Below are 17,915 nucleotides of genomic sequence, written 5' to 3'. Positions count from 1 at the left end.
TTAGGTCGCTTTGCGCTCGGCAGAGTTTCTTTGGCTGTGAAGCGAACGGGATCTTTCAGCCTGACTTACATCCCATCCCTGGCAGCTGTGACTGCGGCAGCGTCTGCACCAGCACCGTGTGCCCTGCGTTAGGGACAGGGGAAGGGGCAACATACAGCTGCCACGCAGGGATGTGCAAAAGAGATTATGGCAGGCAAAAAATCCACCCGCTTCTTTTCCCAGAGAAATGTTAGAATTTAAGATAAATGCAACTATATTCAAAAAGGTGGGCTTAAAAGAGAAATAATGTTTTGGGGCAGATAACTTCCATGAGGGAGCTGGAGGAAGCAGCAGCCGTTGGGAGTTGTGGTGTTGCTGCTGATTCATTATGAATCAGAGAACACCCGCCCTGAGCCTCTGCCTCTCCGGTTGCCATCACTTCTGCCACGTCCAGGGAATGAGCAGAAACTGCGCCGCAGGCTGGATGGGATGCAGGGGTGGCACCCTGTCAGGCTTCTGCACCCAGGAGGGAGAATAGAGAGCAGTCACTGCCAAGGAAAGATGAGCATTCTGCTCCTGACAAGCTGTCCGGCGGGTTCTGTGCCTTGTTTCCTGGGCGGGCAGAGAAGGAGAGCAAGGACCCTGCTCTAATGAGTGTCTGTGCAGCATCTGTTGCTTAGGAGGCAGAAGGAGAAAACTTCTACTCACCAGAACTTTCCATATCTCTAAATCCATGTTCGGAAATAAGTGTTGTAGTAAAATGTAATTAAGATACTAAAAGGTTTAGAAAGTAAAAAAATTAATTCAGTGCATATGGGCAAAAACCTTTGGACAGGAGGAGGAACCAGAACCCAGTGCTATGAATATATTCTGTTTTCCAAGTACCAGGAAATGGCAGATTATTTTTCCTTGGACTTCGGCATGAGACCACATATGCAAAAATGCTGTGAATGGGAGTGAAGTCTTGATGGCGCTGAAAACAGTGGGGCTTTTCTGTTGGTTTTAACGTACCTAGAATTCAACTAAGTACATTTGTAGAGAAGAGAGAGTTTGGGGAAAGTTAACAGAACCAGCTGGAGCAGCTTGTAACGCCCACTGATGTGGAGCTGCTCAATTTCAGAGTGGCTCGAGTTTAAAAACTGGTTGGTCTTTATTTTATTAACAACTGATTTGACAATTCGGAATTTCAAACCTGATGATTAGTGCCTGGCTCCACCCTCCAAAGCCCATCTAGCCCTGGAATAGGCAATAAAAGCAAGTGCTGGCATTCATTCCTTGAGGAACCTTGTACAAAAAGATCTGCAGCTTTGGTGTGACCAGAACACTTTTTCTACAACACACAAACAAAACAAGAAAAGTACAATCGAAGGACCTCCTGCAAGTCACAGAAAATGCTGCACCTTAAGTGGGACGTGCCAGCACCACGGCCAGGAGGAAGACACAGGCATGTAGCAAAAGATGTGAGCGTTGAAGGTGCATTCCCCTTTCTTCTGTGGCTGCTGACCACGCGAACTCTGCCTGCAGTTACCTGAACTGGGCAAAACTGAAACTGGCTCCGCTTGGTCTGCTGAAGACAGGGACTTCTCTGGGAAGAGTGTTCGCAGCCGAGGGGATGGAGAATGTTTATTTCTTCAGCTTTGTTTGGAGGTGAAGGGATTAACTGGACACAGTCCTGTAAACATGTCAGAGGGTGCCACTGATGTATGCACATAACTGTTTACGTTCATAAACAGCAACCTGCTGCCTTTAGTTGTGTCTTTTCCTTCTCCTCAAATATTTTAAGTCCCATTTTCCCGCAGTAAAAGTGCTTACAGATTTTTTATGTGCAAAATGCAGCTGAAAAATGCTTGTCTTCATCCAGAAAAGAAACTCCTGTGATTAAAGCTGTATTTTTTTAATAATTCTAATAATTTTTTAAGAAGCAAATTTAAGCAAATAGCCTTTTTTTTTTAATTTGAAATGCTGGAAAGTACTACATTGTCTACATATCACCTGAAAAGGTTCATAGTCATGAACTGGATTTTCCAAATATAAACTGACTCAGAAGGAGGTGGGGGTAGAGATATTATTCTGTCGGACTTGCAGGGAAGATGCTCAAATTACCATTTGATATTCATGAGGGATTTTTCTTAGCAACATTTGCATATGTTTTATGAGTCGGTTTTTTTCTGCTGATTGTGCTATAGGCTGAGGAGAGAGATTGGGATAAGAAAGGGATCGGAAAATCTCAGTGACAGTGGGGTTTTTTGCCTTGTCACGGATAGCTGTTGTGTTCGCAGAGCACAGAGGACAGCCTGCGGGAGCACTCCCATTCGGAGGTTGTAGAATTCAGTATTAGGGAATTGTACAACTATCAGCTTTACTGACTCTTAATTAGAATGTTCCCTCTCTTCATTAATAAACATGAGTTACCAGCTTTCATCCTACAGACTCCCAAGGGCTGTTAGGTTTTGTAGTGGGAGCGTGGCTGGGGCAGGATACACAAACAATAAAGACAGAACAATTCGGATCCATGGGGAGAGTTACTATCTTACCATCTGATCTACAACCCAGTAAAAGCAGACGTGCTTCCAGCTACACCAGGACTTCTCTTCACACCGGAGTTAACTGGAGTCTTACACTGTAAGTCCACGCTTGGCTCAGTAAACGCGAGTCATTGCATTGCTCTAACGAGGTCACGGACTGTTGCAGAGGACACAATGTCTGTTTTCTAGGTCTGTGCTCTGTCATCATCTTGTTAAAACCTGCTCAGTGAGAGAAAAGCAGCAGCGCTGTCCGCCGAGGTGCCTCCTCAAGGGGCGATGAACTGGCTTTTAAGATGTTCTTTGTCTTGGGAGATTCTTTTTTTTCAGAGATGCTTATGGGGAAGAAACAACAAATGACAAAGATGGAAACCCACTTTGATCTCATCTGTGTTGCTTTAGTACTTATTACGTGTTGGTTGCTGTAAGGACACATTAACAAGCTCCTATAAACCAACAAACAACTCTGTGCAGCTGGCCCTAGATGGCATTTTGTGGACGACAGTGTTAGACAGCCAGTTTCCGCTCCTCTGGTGCAAAGAAACAATGCAGATCCCCCTGGCCCCAAAGCACAGCTTCCTCCTAGCTAAGCGTCCCCTAAGGTCTCTGCGATCCTGGGAATGCAGCTCTTGTTTATGGTTAACGGCAGGTCAGGGATGCTTCTGCTTACATGACAGAAAGGGGCTGCCACAGAGATTCTTTACATACGTCCCAGACAGCAGAAAGTGCAGATAGGGCCCGATTTCTGACAAACAGACCCACGTTCGATGAGCCAGAGCCTGTACTACAAATAACCTCACCCCTCATAACTGGAGACGGACTTGGTAGACCTCGGTCATCTGTGCTGTCAGATGAAGCACTCACCTGCCATAAACCTCCAGTAACTTTCATCTATAAAACTGTTCCTGCTGTTACTGGGATCACAAAATCAATTGGCTGGGATGAGTTCTCTTAAAAGTGTCTCCAAAAATGAGATTTCTTTGGAAAGCAGATTGGAACAGCTCTGGCACCCAGTCCTTCTCAGGAACTCTGTTTCTTAACGTGAGCAGATGGAGCCTGTAGGACGCTGAGCTGTGGAGCTGGCTGGGGGCTGGGGGCTGGTCAGGGACAGGGCGCAGACAGGAAGGTGGCGGTTTCTTACCCAACCTTGCAGTGCTCTGTTTACTCAGCACGGCCATACCCTCCTCGTGAGAGCGTGGCTAGGGGGTTAATTTCAGTGGAACACAGGTATAACCAATCTAGCTTTCAGAACTGACCCAGCTCAGTGGCTCCAGCAGGTTTTTTCTAGCGCTGTGGGATTCAGGACCACCTCGAACTCCACTGGAAGAGCAGCTAACTCACAGCAGGCTCTTTGCTGCCGAATCTCAGCACTTGCCAGTACCAAAGCTAGCTAGTGTAACCTTGCTTGTCTGTATATCCTGGAAAACAGCTAAACAATCGGCCCCTGTGGTGCTGGGCATTGCTGTGAGCTCGTTACAGTTTGTGTTACCAATATTAGGCTGGTCTTCAACATCTGCTTCAGCATCCTGGGCTAATACAGCTGGGACTCCTGAAAACCAATGGAGCTTACAGGAACAGCACTGCCTACGCTCCTTTGGCAATAACACTGCTCGAAAGAAACCTGGTGCAGTCAGGTCCTGAGAGGCTGCGTGAACAGCCGGGGTGCTTGGAAAGGAAACAAGAAGTAAAGGGGACTTACTGGTCCTGTAAACAGAGAAGCAAAGGAGAACACCGAGCAAAACAGAAAGGCAGAACTGTTTGAGCTGTTGTTTTTACAGCTTGTGGCAATGTTCCTTTTTCCGTGTTCTTACAGAGATTAGAGTTGCGTGGAAATTCATTATTTCAGTGGTGTGGTGCTGCTTGTATTGGGGTGGGGTTTTTTCTTATTGTATTTTTTTTTATTGTATTGCTGCAACTTTCTGCCAGGCTGTGGGCACCGGAAAAGCACGAAAGAGTCTGTTCAGGGAAGATGCTGGTGGGGCTTTTTGTATTGTCTTAGTAGGTTGGATTTATGTTTGCATCCTCATATTGCAGCACAACAAGAGGCTGTCTTTTGAAAGAGTTTTGCCTGTAGATTGCTAGTTACAAATTACTAATACACTCTGTGATACGTGTTTCTACCTTTTAGAAATTCGTCCGGAGACTACTTCCCTGTCAAAAGGATAAGAAATCATTAAAATACCTCCCTAAGTTTCTCTACCCTTTTAAAAATGCCCTGAAAAATGTCATGAAGGGCTGCAAGCCAGTTAGATCTCTAACACATGTCACTGTCACCTGAAATTGTATCCATACCCTCATGCCGGTGATGGGCTGCTACTCCTGAGAGGAGCTCATGGAAAACTGAAGTATGTTGCTGTGCACTTATTTGTGTTGGTGCAGCTAGGAAGGACAGTCTTGTTGTCTAATGGACTCGATGGGGACTCAGTTCCTGAGTTCAAGCTTCCTGGCTCTGCCACCGATTTCCTGAGTGTGCCTGGATAAGGCTCTTCACATTTCAGTTGCCTCTTTGCTAAAGGGGGAGGGTGTCCCTCTGCCCATCCTCTTCAGGTCTGAAGAAGAGGGTCTCTCTTTAAGTGTATCTGCACAGCATCCAACAACAAGGGATCAAACCTTAAGCCAGAACTAGAAATATTGCGGATGAGTAATAGGAAAATTTGACTTTTTTTTACAATTGCAACAACGTGCAGAGCCCAAGCCCAGATCGGGCTGCACTCTCTGGTGGGACTCCTGACTTCCACACAGGTGGTTCAGAGCATTGGGCATCATCCAAATAGAAAGTGGACTTCCATGTTCAAGGCAAGAAGACTGTTTTAACCAGGCTAGGACATAAGGTAAATGGGACTGTTGTTCCTCTCTGGCAGCTGCTGATAGACAAGCCCATGTAGCATAAAAAGGCCATTGTTCACGGCCACCCCGATGAAGAAATGTGTGCTGCCAACAACAGGCCATTTCATCAGCTGAGCTGACAAATTGGTTTTCTTCTGCTGCAACTTCAAGCCAGCTGTTGCTTTGCAGCAAATGCGCTGGACAAAAATACAAGGCGTCACGTTTCTTATTCGGGTACTATCTCTTTGGGCATTGCTTGCACTTTCTGATGAGAAACTAATGCTGAAACACAGCCAGCGTCTCACGGGCCGGGAAGAAGTCGGTCCTATTTTAAAGCTGAAAGCAAACGGTATCTTGTGCTGAAGAACCCTACGTCCACAGTGCTCTCTACCCTTTGCACAAATGTCTCAGGTGAATAAAGGCACCTGCTCCTACTACTGCTCATTCTTTCAACTGTCATCTTGTAATGAGTAAGCAAATAACGAAGATAAATATCCTAAAAATGAAACGTGGTCACCTACACACTCATGATTGCCAGAAATTTATGGGCTTCAGCTGCCCTGGTGAGCTGGGTAGAGCTGCGCTGTGGTGAAGAAGCTGAGAAATATGAATATTTGCCATCTCACAGGTTTTCTGTGATCTTAGGAAAGTCACTTACTCTAGTCTTCGCTGGTTTCCTGCCTAAAAAGAATTACAATAAGAGCGCTCTCTGAAGATACTGGCATATATATATAGAGGAGATGGAAGTGTTTGGATCCAGGTGATGTCTGTGTGATGGAGGGAAACACGGGCACTGTTTCAGGTGTGCTTACCTGAAGAAAAGCTCACGAACACACTGACCTGCTGTAAAGAGTTGCCAGCCAGCAGAGCTGTGTGTGGTGTCACTGTGTGCACAGTACGGCATTTCCCTGAGCTGAGCAGACACCACAGGGCTGGACGTGGACACTGGAGCTAGCTGGGGTCTGGCCCTGCACCAGTACCGCAGCCCACTGCTGCTTTCAGGAATATTTCTGCCACTCGTACTACCAGTGGGCACTTATTAACCCCCTTAGTGTTGATGTTACTGGGAGGTCTGTCTTCATAAGGCTCTGAGAAAAAAAAAAAGTTTAAAGGAAAATAAGCAAGGTTAGGGTTTTTTCCTTTTTTTTTTAAGGTAAGAAATAATCAGCCTTTTTCACATGCAGTTGAAGTCCTCAGATATATTGGGTAGCAGGTAGGAAGGTGTGAGCTTTATTCTTGGATGAGTGTGCATTTTATTCGGCACCATTGGACAAAGAAATCACAGAATGTCAATGGGAAAAACACCTGTTTTTCATGTAGAGATGTTCATAAGTCATAAATTTAACTAACGAACATTAGCAGTGCTCTTCAGGAGCCTTGGGGGCAAGAGGTGGTAAAGAAATATATTGCAGTATTATTATTACCTATTTCTTCTCTGCACTGAACAGAGCAGATGCAGGCTGCAAACGTTTAACTCTCTGAGACCAACACTCTGAGAAATCTTGTTTAATGTGAAAACTGGTGGCCTGGAATTCAGTTGAAATTAAGGTGGAGGTAAACACCAGACCGGGAGCTAACGACGCTTTTGCTGGTGGAACTGTGCAATGCTGGTGTTTCTCTCTCTCCAGAACACCTTGGCGAAGGCGCTATACGACAACAAGGCAGAGTGCTCAGATGAGCTGGCCTTCCGCAAAGGAGACATCCTGACGGTCCTGGACCAAAACGTCATTGGCAGCGAGGGCTGGTGGAAATGCTCCCTCCACGGCAGGCAGGGCCTGGCCCCGGCCAACCGCCTCCAGCTCCTTGCCACCTCTCAGGCTGTCCTGCTGCCTCCTTCCACCCACAGCGAGTCCGCAGAGCTGCCAGCGGGCCAACAAAACATCTACCAGGTTCCCTCGGTCCCCAAGCCTCCCGTGTCGTCGTCTACCTATGAGAAGATGGAGGGGTGGGTTAAGTCCCCAGCCAGGCTGTCTCCCCTGCCTGCCCCAGGAGCATACCAGGTACCAGCCCTGGCTGCACAGCTGCTCAGTGAACGGCCCCAGAGCTCGACAAGCCAGGTAAGAATATCAGCAGCTACGAAAGTAACAAATGCTGTTATTACAACAGTCCTTGGGAGCGGGAAAATAAAAAAGGCTGTTGGCCTGATCATTTCAGTGGAATTTGCAGCAAAGCCATTCTAATAAACGGGGTTTAGGAAACTCCCATCAATTCTGCTGCAGTTTATAGCATTACGTGAGAAATGCTGCTCTGGGCAACAGATGAGAGTCTCTATATCCCACAGGCCCTCACTTTTTTTGGCAGTTTAAAGCAGCTGTAAAATAGGGCAGGAAGTAAAAGATATACCATTTGTTTGGAGGAATCCAGAAGTGATTTACAAACCTACCCCAAAGTTAAAATAAGAAGACACATAACTTTCTCCTCTGATGGTCTACAGCATGCATCTACTCAGAGTCCTCTGGACACATGTGGGGTCTTTGCATCCACCTGCACAGGAAAGTGATTTGTAGTTTTAAAATTAAAATCCCCCTTTGCTGTGTGATTGATGCCTCTGGTCTAGTTTCTACTATTTCCAGCACCTCAGCAAGCTCGGTGCTCCTGCCACTCACTTCTGCTACTCAAGGTTGTCACTACGCTTGCACAAAGTAGCAGCACCTACTATAGACATGCTGGAGGGCACAGGGGTTGGTGGTGTGGTCTGAATCAATTTTTCTCCCAGCCTGTTTTTGCTGATGCTGAGACAGTGACCAGGGTATATGGGATGAGAGCAGCCACCAGTCTCCCCCGTTATGGAGGGGAGTTGCGAGCCTGCTTTTCTGGATTTCCTTACATCTGCTTGGCCTGGCCTCTTCTTTCTCCCTGCTCCTTGTGTTGGGCTTTGAAATGAAACAGGTAAATGGAAAACATAATTTGATTAAATGTTACATCAAGTGTCTTAACAAAAAAACCCTCGTGCTTTCTACAGCGCAAGTTGCTCTGTATGGGGAACCTTTTATAGTGAAAGGTAAGTAGAGCAGGTGGGGAGGGAGTTCAGGTCCAAGATTTTGTTCAGTCCCATGAGATCTTCAGTCCTGGGTGGCTCTTTATTCTGTGTGTGAAAATTGCGTTAGAAATATTAATTGGAAAAAGAAAGAAAATCAGCCCAGAACTATTTAGCTTTTACGCTGATTTTCATCCCACTGTGCCAAGAGGCCAGTTAGGGAAACTGAGGTGCTGGTTCCTTCTGTGTGGCAAACGGGCGCTGGAAAACAGACAAATTCAGTACATCTGTGGTGACTGAAACCTAATTTTCAGCACTGCAGCTGCACATTCAGCCATTGTGTAGTTAGCATAACTCAAACCGAGTAATAGCTACAAAACACCCTTTTGCACTTGCTGTGACCTGATTTCTCCACGTTCCTAACCCTAAAGAAGGCATTCACAAATTGAATGTGAGATCAATACAAATTTTCCATGTTGTGCCAGCAAACCAGGCTGAAAATATCATCTATTATTCTTTATCTGAATGAATGGCCCAACATCAGAGCTCCTCGGCTATTCCTGTCTCTCTGTCGTTTCATGTTTACTCTAATAGAGGACAAAAAGTCGTATCCTACTTTTATTGTTTGGAGGTTTGGATTTGCCTGAGTTGCCTCTTGCACATCGTCACAGCTGTTACTACACCAACTGTACCGTGGTGGCCACAAGCCCCACGCAGATGCACGGCGAGGCTCGGGGTGAACAGCCTGTGCGAGTGCAGAATGAGCCACAGCGCCCCGATGCCATGGGACAACTGGCAAAGTTCCTGCCGTGCTCAGCTGTCCTGCAGGCAGCTGGGGAAAGTCACTGTAAGGCTGTGAGGGAGCTGATCGAAAGCAATAAAACAAAACAGACCCCCTCAAAGCCGGCGTGCTTTCACCCTGTAGAAGAGCCTCGTCGCTTCTGGGTAGTACGCAGTGCACCTTCTTGCCTTACTGAGACTGAAAGTACTTGAAAGTTCCTAAGATGCGACATTTGGTGAGTCTCCTTTTTGCTGTATACTGAGTACGGTCTGTCCATCCGAACACAGACCTGGGCTAGGGGTGGCTTTCTTGACACCACCTACAATTCACCCTTTCTACTCGGGAAAGTGTCTCCTGCCCCTGCGGCCAAGACGGCTGGTATCACAGAGCGCGAAGGGGAGCTGCGTGCGCCCCTCGTTCCCTCTCTTCAGATGAGAGCTAAGTGCTTTCACAAAGATGAAGCAAGCGGTCATAAAGCTGGCGTCTGGTTCCTTTACCATATTTCCTCTCAATTTAGTCACTACAGTACTCACACGATGGAGAACGCTACCTCCAATTTTAAACCGTGTGTTGTAACCCAGCGGTGTGTCTGTGGGTCAATGCTTTACAACACTCCATTGACAAATCAGCTGCGGAGAGCCAGGCTAAACGCGCACAGCTCCATGGGTTTGGGTTGATTTTTAAAAAGTCCTTTTCTGACATTCATGTTTTGGCTTCTTGACTGATTGTCCCACAGGTCTGGTCATAGCCCTTAAAATGAGCTTTTAAGCAAACAGGAGACTTAGTCTGTAGTTGACCGAAGAAATGGAATTCCCATACCTGACTTTTCCGTTTATGGAGCTGGACCTGTTAACTCCTACCAAATCAGGCAGTTTTTCGTAACTACGGGATGATGTGCCTCAGCCTGAACCTTTTTGCTGCTCTTACTCCTGCTAAATATGGCTTGACCTGATGGTTCTGTGGGACTGGAGAAGCAGAAATTCCCCTGCTTTCTTTTTTTAGTGGTTCTGCTTTTGGGTAGTCTAAAGATTGAAGTGATAACTGAAGCTGGCTTTTCTCAAAATCTTTTCCCTTCCTTGCTTAGTAAGGCAGATTGTCTTTGATTTGTACATGCCAGTTCTTATCTTATCTGAAATAAAGCAGAAATGCTGTCAAAGGAGAATTCTGGGGAAAAAATACCATGCCTGCTTGTAAGGTCAGTTCCTGTCTATCACCATCAGTGACAGCCTCACTTCAGAGTGATTACTCTAACAGTGCCCCGTCCCACCAGTAAGTTTTCAAGGATGTCATGAGCTGACTGCTTGCTGCAGCTTTCTCATTAGTTTCTCCTTTTTTCCTCCCCTAAAAGCACCTGCTGACTCTCCCGAGAGCGTGCCGGGCTTCGGTCCCAAACATCAGGAGTGAGGTGTACGATGTTCCGTCCCTGCAGCGCCAGGAGTCCTTATTCACACAGGTGAGTTCTGCCAGGGTCCCCCCCTGCAGCTGGGACCCCGTAGCACCTCAGAATAGATTTTAAGGTAAATTCTAGCATTTCCCTGTCTGATTCTTGAAAAATTTGGCAGAACACCAAATACTTTTAAGGGAATTTCCAAATCTAAAGCAGTTTTCTTTTGAATTTGTTAGATCTTTAGAGAAACGTGTCTTAAGTGTGGTACGTTTCTAAGGAACGGTTTCAGTTTTACCATCACTGAGCTCCAGGGCACAGGTGAATTCTCATATCACAGTGTTAGCCTCTCTGCCTGGTTTATCCATCAGGAAACGTGCTTTGTCCCTGTGTCATTTGACTGGGAAGATTTCAAGGTGTTTACGAAAGAGTAACTAGTTCACGTACAGAAAGATACTATATGTCACCCACACCACCGGCCTCCCAGGCCACCACATGCAATACACGACCTCCTGGTCAGGCAACAGCAAGGGCAACACGTCGTTTGCACCCACCGCTGAAGCGTCCTTGGAATGCTCTTGGTACCATGCTTCCCTGGGGAGAATGAATGTCTCCACAGTAGCCCTAAGTGTCCTGCAGCCTGTGCAGGTCACCAGGATGGGGCAGATGCCAGGCCCCAGCCCATCACCTGCCACTCAAAGGTGTGCGTGGGACTGGAGCACGTCCACGGAGCCTCTCTGGCAGCACCTGGCACTGCAGGGTTGAGCCTGCTCCAACTCATTTATTATGGAGTTATCCACAAACTTTTTGTGCTACCCCCTGGTGTCAGCGGGGTGATTCCTGCTCAGCCCAAAGCAGGCGTGTCGGTGGCCGCTGCCTTGCACCACCAAGTGCCCACCGCCCTCCGCGCAGCTCCCGCAGCCCGGCTCTGACCCGCGCTGGCCACACCAGCAGAGACACGGTGTATGACCTGAAAGCCTTGGCTTCCAGCAAAGTCCTCGGCGGGCTCTAGACAGGTTTGAAGTCAACCTGGCTTTTCTCCCTTTGCCCAGAGTGGTGCCACTCCGCCCCCCGCACGAAAGGGCTCTGTGCTGGGCAGATCCACCGAGTGTTTCCACGAAGAGCAGCGGCAGCTTTACAACAGCCCGGAAAAGGCAGGAGCAGTTATCCAGGCAGACTCGCCGGTGGGCAGCGTAAGTAAGACCTGTCGGACAAAGAGAACAACCTCTCATTGCTACAGTGCTGGGCACGCGTGCTGGACCTCCCTCAAGGTGATCGTGGGATTTAGACCGGCACATCTTCAGCGCAGTACTTTGTTCTCCACGTTAAAGAGACAAGTACGACTGGCTCCTGGATGGTCAGGGTACCTGCCAGGACCACGACTACCACTGCGTGTACATTCGCTTTTCAGACTGCAGGCAGCAAGATCCGTTGCTTTAAATTCTTTTCATGACAGTGTGAAAAGCAAATTCAGGATCTTTCATTCTTGAATGTCTGTAATATTTAAACAGATGGAAACTAACTGTCCCCATTCCATGCAGCACTGTCCTGCCACCTTCTGGGGGAGTGGAGCACACCCGGCTTTGGGAGTTCAGGCTTTCCACCTCTTCCTCACTGTTTGACCATCATTGAAGAAAGGGCTGATCTGAAATTTCACAGCAAAGAAAATGCCCTGATGGAAATTCTTTATTAGTTGAGTGCCAAATATTTCAGGTTTCCTGAATGGTTTTAGGATCCAAGAGAGTTCTGACAGGCTCCTTAGCACACATGCCCAGGGCTGAGGTGTGGCATCTCAGGGCAGACCATCCCAGCACAGAAAATCTGAGGCTTCCTGGATTCATGAATTTAAAGAGAAGTGCTGTGAGTTCACGGCTGCCCAGTGAGTCTCTTGCACAGAGTCTGTTCAACCACGACAGTAGGACTGGTGCTACCCAGAACTGGGGCGCTGGCACAACAGCGATTGCTCACTGGAGCTGCGTTCCTGACATCTGCATGGCTGCTAGCAATTGTACCGGCCAGCTGGAACAGCCTGCGAGCACATCTCCTTTCAGAGGTGGTTTATTGTTGCTTCCAAAATCAAATTTTCTTAGAATTCTTTGTTCATGGGCAATTTGGAAAATTCTGGCTCTGGTCTGAAACACCCTTGTCTGGGCTGCCCTTCTCACACACATTTTCTGCAACTCAGGAAGTCTAATCTGGCCAGTTCTCTCTAAAATATTTATTTCATAGCAGTACCTTCAGTTCTTTCTTGTTGTTGCACGCTCCTGTAGTTCCTTGCACTTCCTCATGCTTGTGCTTCATGTTTGTAAGGCATCCAGTTACGAGCTGCCCTGAAGCGCTTGTTAGGATCAGTCTGGACTCTCTTACACAAGCAGTGGTTCCGCATTCACATTTTCCAGCACCGACGACTTCAACTGTTCACACACGCATTTTTAAAGCACTGGGCAAGACCCATATCCATCTTAGCAAAGCCGTATCAAGTAGAACTCTAAACTCATTGCAGGGATTTGAGAATGGTCAGTGGTGTCTGTTGGTGATTTATTTTTTTGCCAGGGTATGCATGTGAATGGGGGTGGGGACCCTGGAAAATCAAGTGGTTTTCTATGCAGAGGCTAATAAAGTCTTACCTCCTTCACCCCATAAAACGGGGTGTTAACATTGCCTTCTGATGAACCAGCATTCCACTTTTCTTGTAGCCAGTCCAGAAAACTATGAAGGAAGCCAGGGAAGAGCCTACAGTTTTCACTGCCAAGAGATGCTGCTGTGAGATTTAATGAGCTGCGTTCAAAATATTTTACCCTTCATAAGTGCAGCTTGTGCCTTTTAGAAAGAAAATAGAAACTACGGGCTAGCCTTTTGGTGGAGCAGTTCTGCTGATGTTTCTGGAGTTGCGTACATTTACATGTTCTGAGAGCTCAGCTTTGTTTCCAATTTCTTGTTTAAAACCACAGTTCATAAATCCCGTGTGCTCTGTTGCAGTTGTATGATGTCCCTCCCAAAAGAGAAACTGATGTTTCAGAAAACGAATCTCAGAAAAAGTGCTGGGGCCATTACAATACCTTGCCAAATCCTCGGAAGTCAGAATGGATTTATGATATTCCAGTGTCACCTGAAAAAACAGGATTAAAACAAATGCCGTCTGGCCATTCCTTGGAGAGCCAGGTGCTGTACGATATTCCACCAGCCAGGTACAAAGCGCTGACAATGAACACTGAAGCCAAAGTTGTAAATCCACAATTATATGATATTCCACCAACACAACGGAAATTAACGCTTCCTGATATCCACCTTTATGACGTTCCATCCTCACGAGATGTGCTCCTTTTGCCACAAAATGGTAGCTGTGATGCACCCCCAAGTCTCCTGGCTCCGAAGGCCGAGAGTCAGATCTCTGAAGAGAATGTTTATGATATTCCTAAAGGTTTGCCCACTGCTGCGCAGTCCAAGAAAGAGAGGGAAAAAACCGGCGACAGTTCTGGAGAACAAGTATACAGTGCTCCTCCACGGCTCTCAAGAGATGTCAGATTAGAACCAGACAGTGCACCCGCTTCTAGTGCGGACAGCAGAAGCAGCACGCCCCCTACATCCCCAAACACTTCTGCCGAGTCTTTGTCATCATCAGAAGAGCCTGCCAAAGAAATCAAGCTGGACCTTGACGTAGCCATAGAGACGCTGACCAGACTGCAGCACAGCGTATCTAGCTCGATCGCAAGCTTAATGATCTTTGTGAGCAGTAAATGGCGGTTACAGGAACACCTAGAGAAGAGCATTGAAGAAATCCACAGAGCAGTCGATCACATAAAAGTGTCGCTGGGAGAATTCCTGGCCTTTGCTCAGGGCATAAAGGTAAATGCCTCTTACCTCACTGATAACAACCTTCAGACCAGAATTAAAAAACAGCTAGAAATTCTTACGAACTCATTCAAAATTCTAACAGAAACAAGAGAAAGTCTAAACAGCTGCAACTGGTCACTAGAGGCTTTGGTCCTCAGGCAACCTCAGAACAACCCAGATGATCTTGATCGCTTTGTTATGGTGGCCCGCACGATTCCAGACGATATCAAGAGGTTCGTATCCATCATCATTGCCAACGGAAAGCTGCTCTTCAGGAAGAAAGAGAAGGAACACGACATGCAGCAATCAAAGGTGAATCCAGAGTACAAAATGGCAAAACAAATCACAGTGCCGAGAAGAATAGAAATACATTCACTGCAAAGACATTCTCCTGATAAACCCAACCAAAGTCAGGACTCTCCTGCGAAACCAAAAGAAAATGCCCCTGAGGACTGTGATTATGTGCAGCTACAGGTCTGTATAACCGGATTTTGCTATCGATATTCGTGATCGCTTGCAGATATTACGCTATTAGCACTATTTTATATTCACACTAGTGCCAAATTCGGTTTGCACTGCTTCCTGTTTTCCAGACCTTAAGTGAACTCAGGATTTTGTTGGTGCTGGATGGCACATGCAGAACGATCGGCAATTCTAATAAAGAGAACTGGCCTTTGAGAATGTACCCCTGCAGCCAGCCAGCCCTGAGAACAGATTTTTAGCTTGCCTGTTTAGATTCATTTCAGAGACAGATTTAGCTGGGGGTTAGCAGCGTGTTTCTTCTCTTTTGACTGGTAGTTCTCCTCTTGCCGGTACGTTTTGTTTGTTCGGCTCTGATGTCATTACGTAAGAAGTGTTAACTCTCTTTCTCGAGGTGTCCTGGGAAGCATGCTGTCACAGAAAATATTGATTTAACAAATTGAACTCTTTCTGTGAATTATCAAATATATTTGTTAGAATAATTTTAGATGTTTGTTAGAAACATTCTCCTTAGAATTACTGGAATGTCTGCTAAGAATATAACTCCCTTGGTTTCACAAAGAAATGCTGGCTTGTCCTTAGGAATTAGGAAATGTTCTGGTTGGTTGATGTTGGTTTCAGTCTTAGATCTTGTAGAATCAGACAGTAGGAAAAAATCCTAGAGCTGCTTCTAATAAATGTACCATCGTTGTCTGCAACACAGCAAGGAGTTACTTCCCTTTGAAATAAGAGAAAAACACATTTATACTCAAGTATTTTATATAAGCCATTTAAACTTTGCTTTCATTTTGAATTGTAACAGGCACAGGAAGTCATTTCAGGTAAAGAAGTAGCAAAGAAGAGCACAGATTCAAAACCAAAGGTATTTCTGATTTGGAAAACTCTTACCTACGAGGACTTCTAGTCCCTGATTTCTGTGCCTGCTAAATGCAAAATAATTGGCATTTGGACACACACGTCTGTACACAGAGATCTATTTGTTTTCCTGTAGTTCATTTTCCCAGAACCAGTTCTTAGAATGAGTGCTCCAAACCTGTGCCAAGTATTTATTTTCCTCAAATGTAACGAACGACTATTTATTTGCTTGTCTTTCTGTACCATTTCAGACAAGGCAGTGGGGGTATTTCAAAATGTCTTGTCACGCACCGGTATAAGGAATGACTCCCTTGTCATTGTGCAGTTTTAATCACTCATAACCCCCGTGAAGTCAGCACCATTAAAGATCAAGGCAGGATGTTTCGTACTACCTGGAAGCCTGAAGTCAGGCCAAACAGAGGGCTGGTGCTTGGCTACAGCACTTTGTGTGCCATCCATTATTAATCGTGTTCCGTGAAATTTATTTAGGGCAAAAAAGGCAATTAGGAGAAAATACCACTCTAAAGTACAGCACTTTATGGAAAGAGAAACGTTTGTGAAAGACTCCCGGGCTGAGGCAATTTGGATACCGTTAACTAACAACTCTCTGGGTAAGAGAGGAACCAGGTGAAGAATACAGTGTAGAGAAAATAAAGACACAACCAGCGTGCCACCAAGCTGAGTCCTTTTTTCTTTTTAACCTTTTTACAGGTTTTGCCATCTGCAAAAAGGGCTGTAGTTCAAAGAAAATCGCACTCAGCAAAGAAAATCCCCCTCCCAGAGCACTGCAGGCTGTGTTTCAGCGCGCTTCACAAGGCAATCGGTGTATTCACTAGCAGTCTGAGCACCAACCAGCCTCCCGAAGTCTTCATATCCCACAGCAAATTGATCATCATGGTGGGACAAAAGTTAGTGGATTCTCTTTGCCACGAAACTCAAGAAAGAGATGCTCGGAACGACGTTCTCCACAGCAGCTGCCGGTTTTGCAGCCTCTTGAAGAATCTGGCTCTCGCCACCAAAAATGCTGCAATGCAATATCCGAACGCCGATGCCATGAGGGAGCTCCAGGATCAAACTGAGGAGCTGTCGAAGTACACACAGCAGTTTAGAGCGATGATGGAATGAAAGACGCTTGGCTGTTTTCATTAATTCTCCATCGTTGTTGCTCTTTTGGCATGTGGCAGCCAAAGGGAGGCAAAAGCAGCTCACTCAGTGCCACCAACTTTCAGTCACCTCTAAGAACTCCTTCCGGGCAGCTCCCTGGCTGCGGGTGCGCTGCCAGCCAGTGAAGAGCCGCGCAGCAGCAGCTCCAGAAGAGGACTCGTAGCATTAAACCTGTCCTTTCTTCTCCATTGCTCAGATCCTGCCTGGAAATGTTGCCATCTTAATGGCGGGGCAGGAATGTTTGCTGTGTATTAGAGCAAAAATATTTTATTATCTGGCTGATTTCTTACTTTTTAATTTCTATATAGGTCAGATAAATATATTTTTTTTCTATTGGCGTATGTAAAGTCTCTCCTTAAATTTTGCTGCACAGTGTTCTGTAACTTATGGTATCCCATCGGTTCCTGAGGCCTTGACTCAAAATTTGTATTCACAATTTTTTTTAAACAGCTGTGAAGCTAATTTTTGGTTTTAATACACAAATGTGATGAGTGCATTACGGGACAAAGTCTGGCGGGTACTACACGTAGCCTGGATGTTACTGGGGGATGCTCCAGCTGGTACCTGAGCACAGAGGATTACTGACTTGGAGGACTCCTGGTGCCCGATAAGCCTATGGGGAGCACGCCTCAGCCGTCCTCTGTCGCAGCCTGAAGCTGTTCCGAGCATTGCTCCGATTGAAACAGAATTATTTGTAGTCATGGAATATGCAGAGGCTTTGGACAAGCCCTTCCTGCACACTGGAAAGGTGCCGTTCTTTCTCGCTGGGCACCCACAGCACGCGTGCTGAGGCTGCCCAGGGCTCCTCAGGCTGGCCCTCGCCCTGTCACATTCACCTTACCCCCCGATTTGCTGGATCTGAAATAGGACGACGACGAAGCCCCTGTAACCACGCGGGTAGATTGTTTGTACCCCGCGCTGGTTTTCCTGTGTTATGCCTGTTGTATTTTTCCTAACTAATTTATTTTAAAGTTTTCATTTGCAATTTCCAAGTCTGGCCGGTCTTGGCAATGTGGTACCCGTGGCTTTGCCCTGGGAGAGGACAGTTAGTCCCGTGGGCAGCTACAGCCAATTCGCGCCGCTGCCGCGCACTGCTCCGGCTGTCTGTGGAGA

General features: G+C 46.5%; 1 protein-coding gene across 1 annotated transcript; it reads left to right on the top strand.

The window, feature by feature from the left end:
• Nucleotides 1-6,931: 6,931 nt before the first annotated feature.
• Nucleotides 6,932-16,763, top strand: CASS4 (Cas scaffolding protein family member 4). Its single transcript, XM_010135702.1, has 5 exons — nt 6,932-7,384; nt 10,434-10,538; nt 11,522-11,662; nt 13,449-14,777; nt 16,350-16,763. Exons 1-5 carry the CDS (start codon nt 6,932-6,934, stop codon nt 16,761-16,763), a joined length of 2,442 nt encoding a protein of 813 aa, XP_010134004.1.
• The last annotated feature ends 1,152 nt before the right edge of the window (nt 16,764-17,915 follow it).

The sequence above is a fragment of the Buceros rhinoceros genome, unplaced genomic scaffold (assembly GCF_000710305.1).
Source record: "Buceros rhinoceros silvestris isolate BGI_N320 unplaced genomic scaffold, ASM71030v1 scaffold35744, whole genome shotgun sequence".
In the NCBI taxonomy this organism is placed as follows: domain Eukaryota; kingdom Metazoa; phylum Chordata; class Aves; order Bucerotiformes; family Bucerotidae; genus Buceros; species Buceros rhinoceros.
The sequence above is the reverse complement of the archived record's forward strand: the minus strand, read 5'-3'. Positions and strand labels throughout refer to the sequence as shown.

Coding starts and splice junctions, on each gene's coding strand:
- CASS4 (XM_010135702.1), top strand. CDS start 6,932: ATGCTGGTGTTTCTCTCTCTCCAGAACACCTTGGCGAAGGCGCTATAC. Junction 10,539..11,521: donor AGGAGTCCTTATTCACACAG/GTGAGTTCTGCC, acceptor CCCTTTGCCCAG/AGTGGTGCCACTCCGCCCCC. Junction 14,778..16,349: donor GTGATTATGTGCAGCTACAG/GTCTGTATAACC, acceptor ACCTTTTTACAG/GTTTTGCCATCTGCAAAAAG.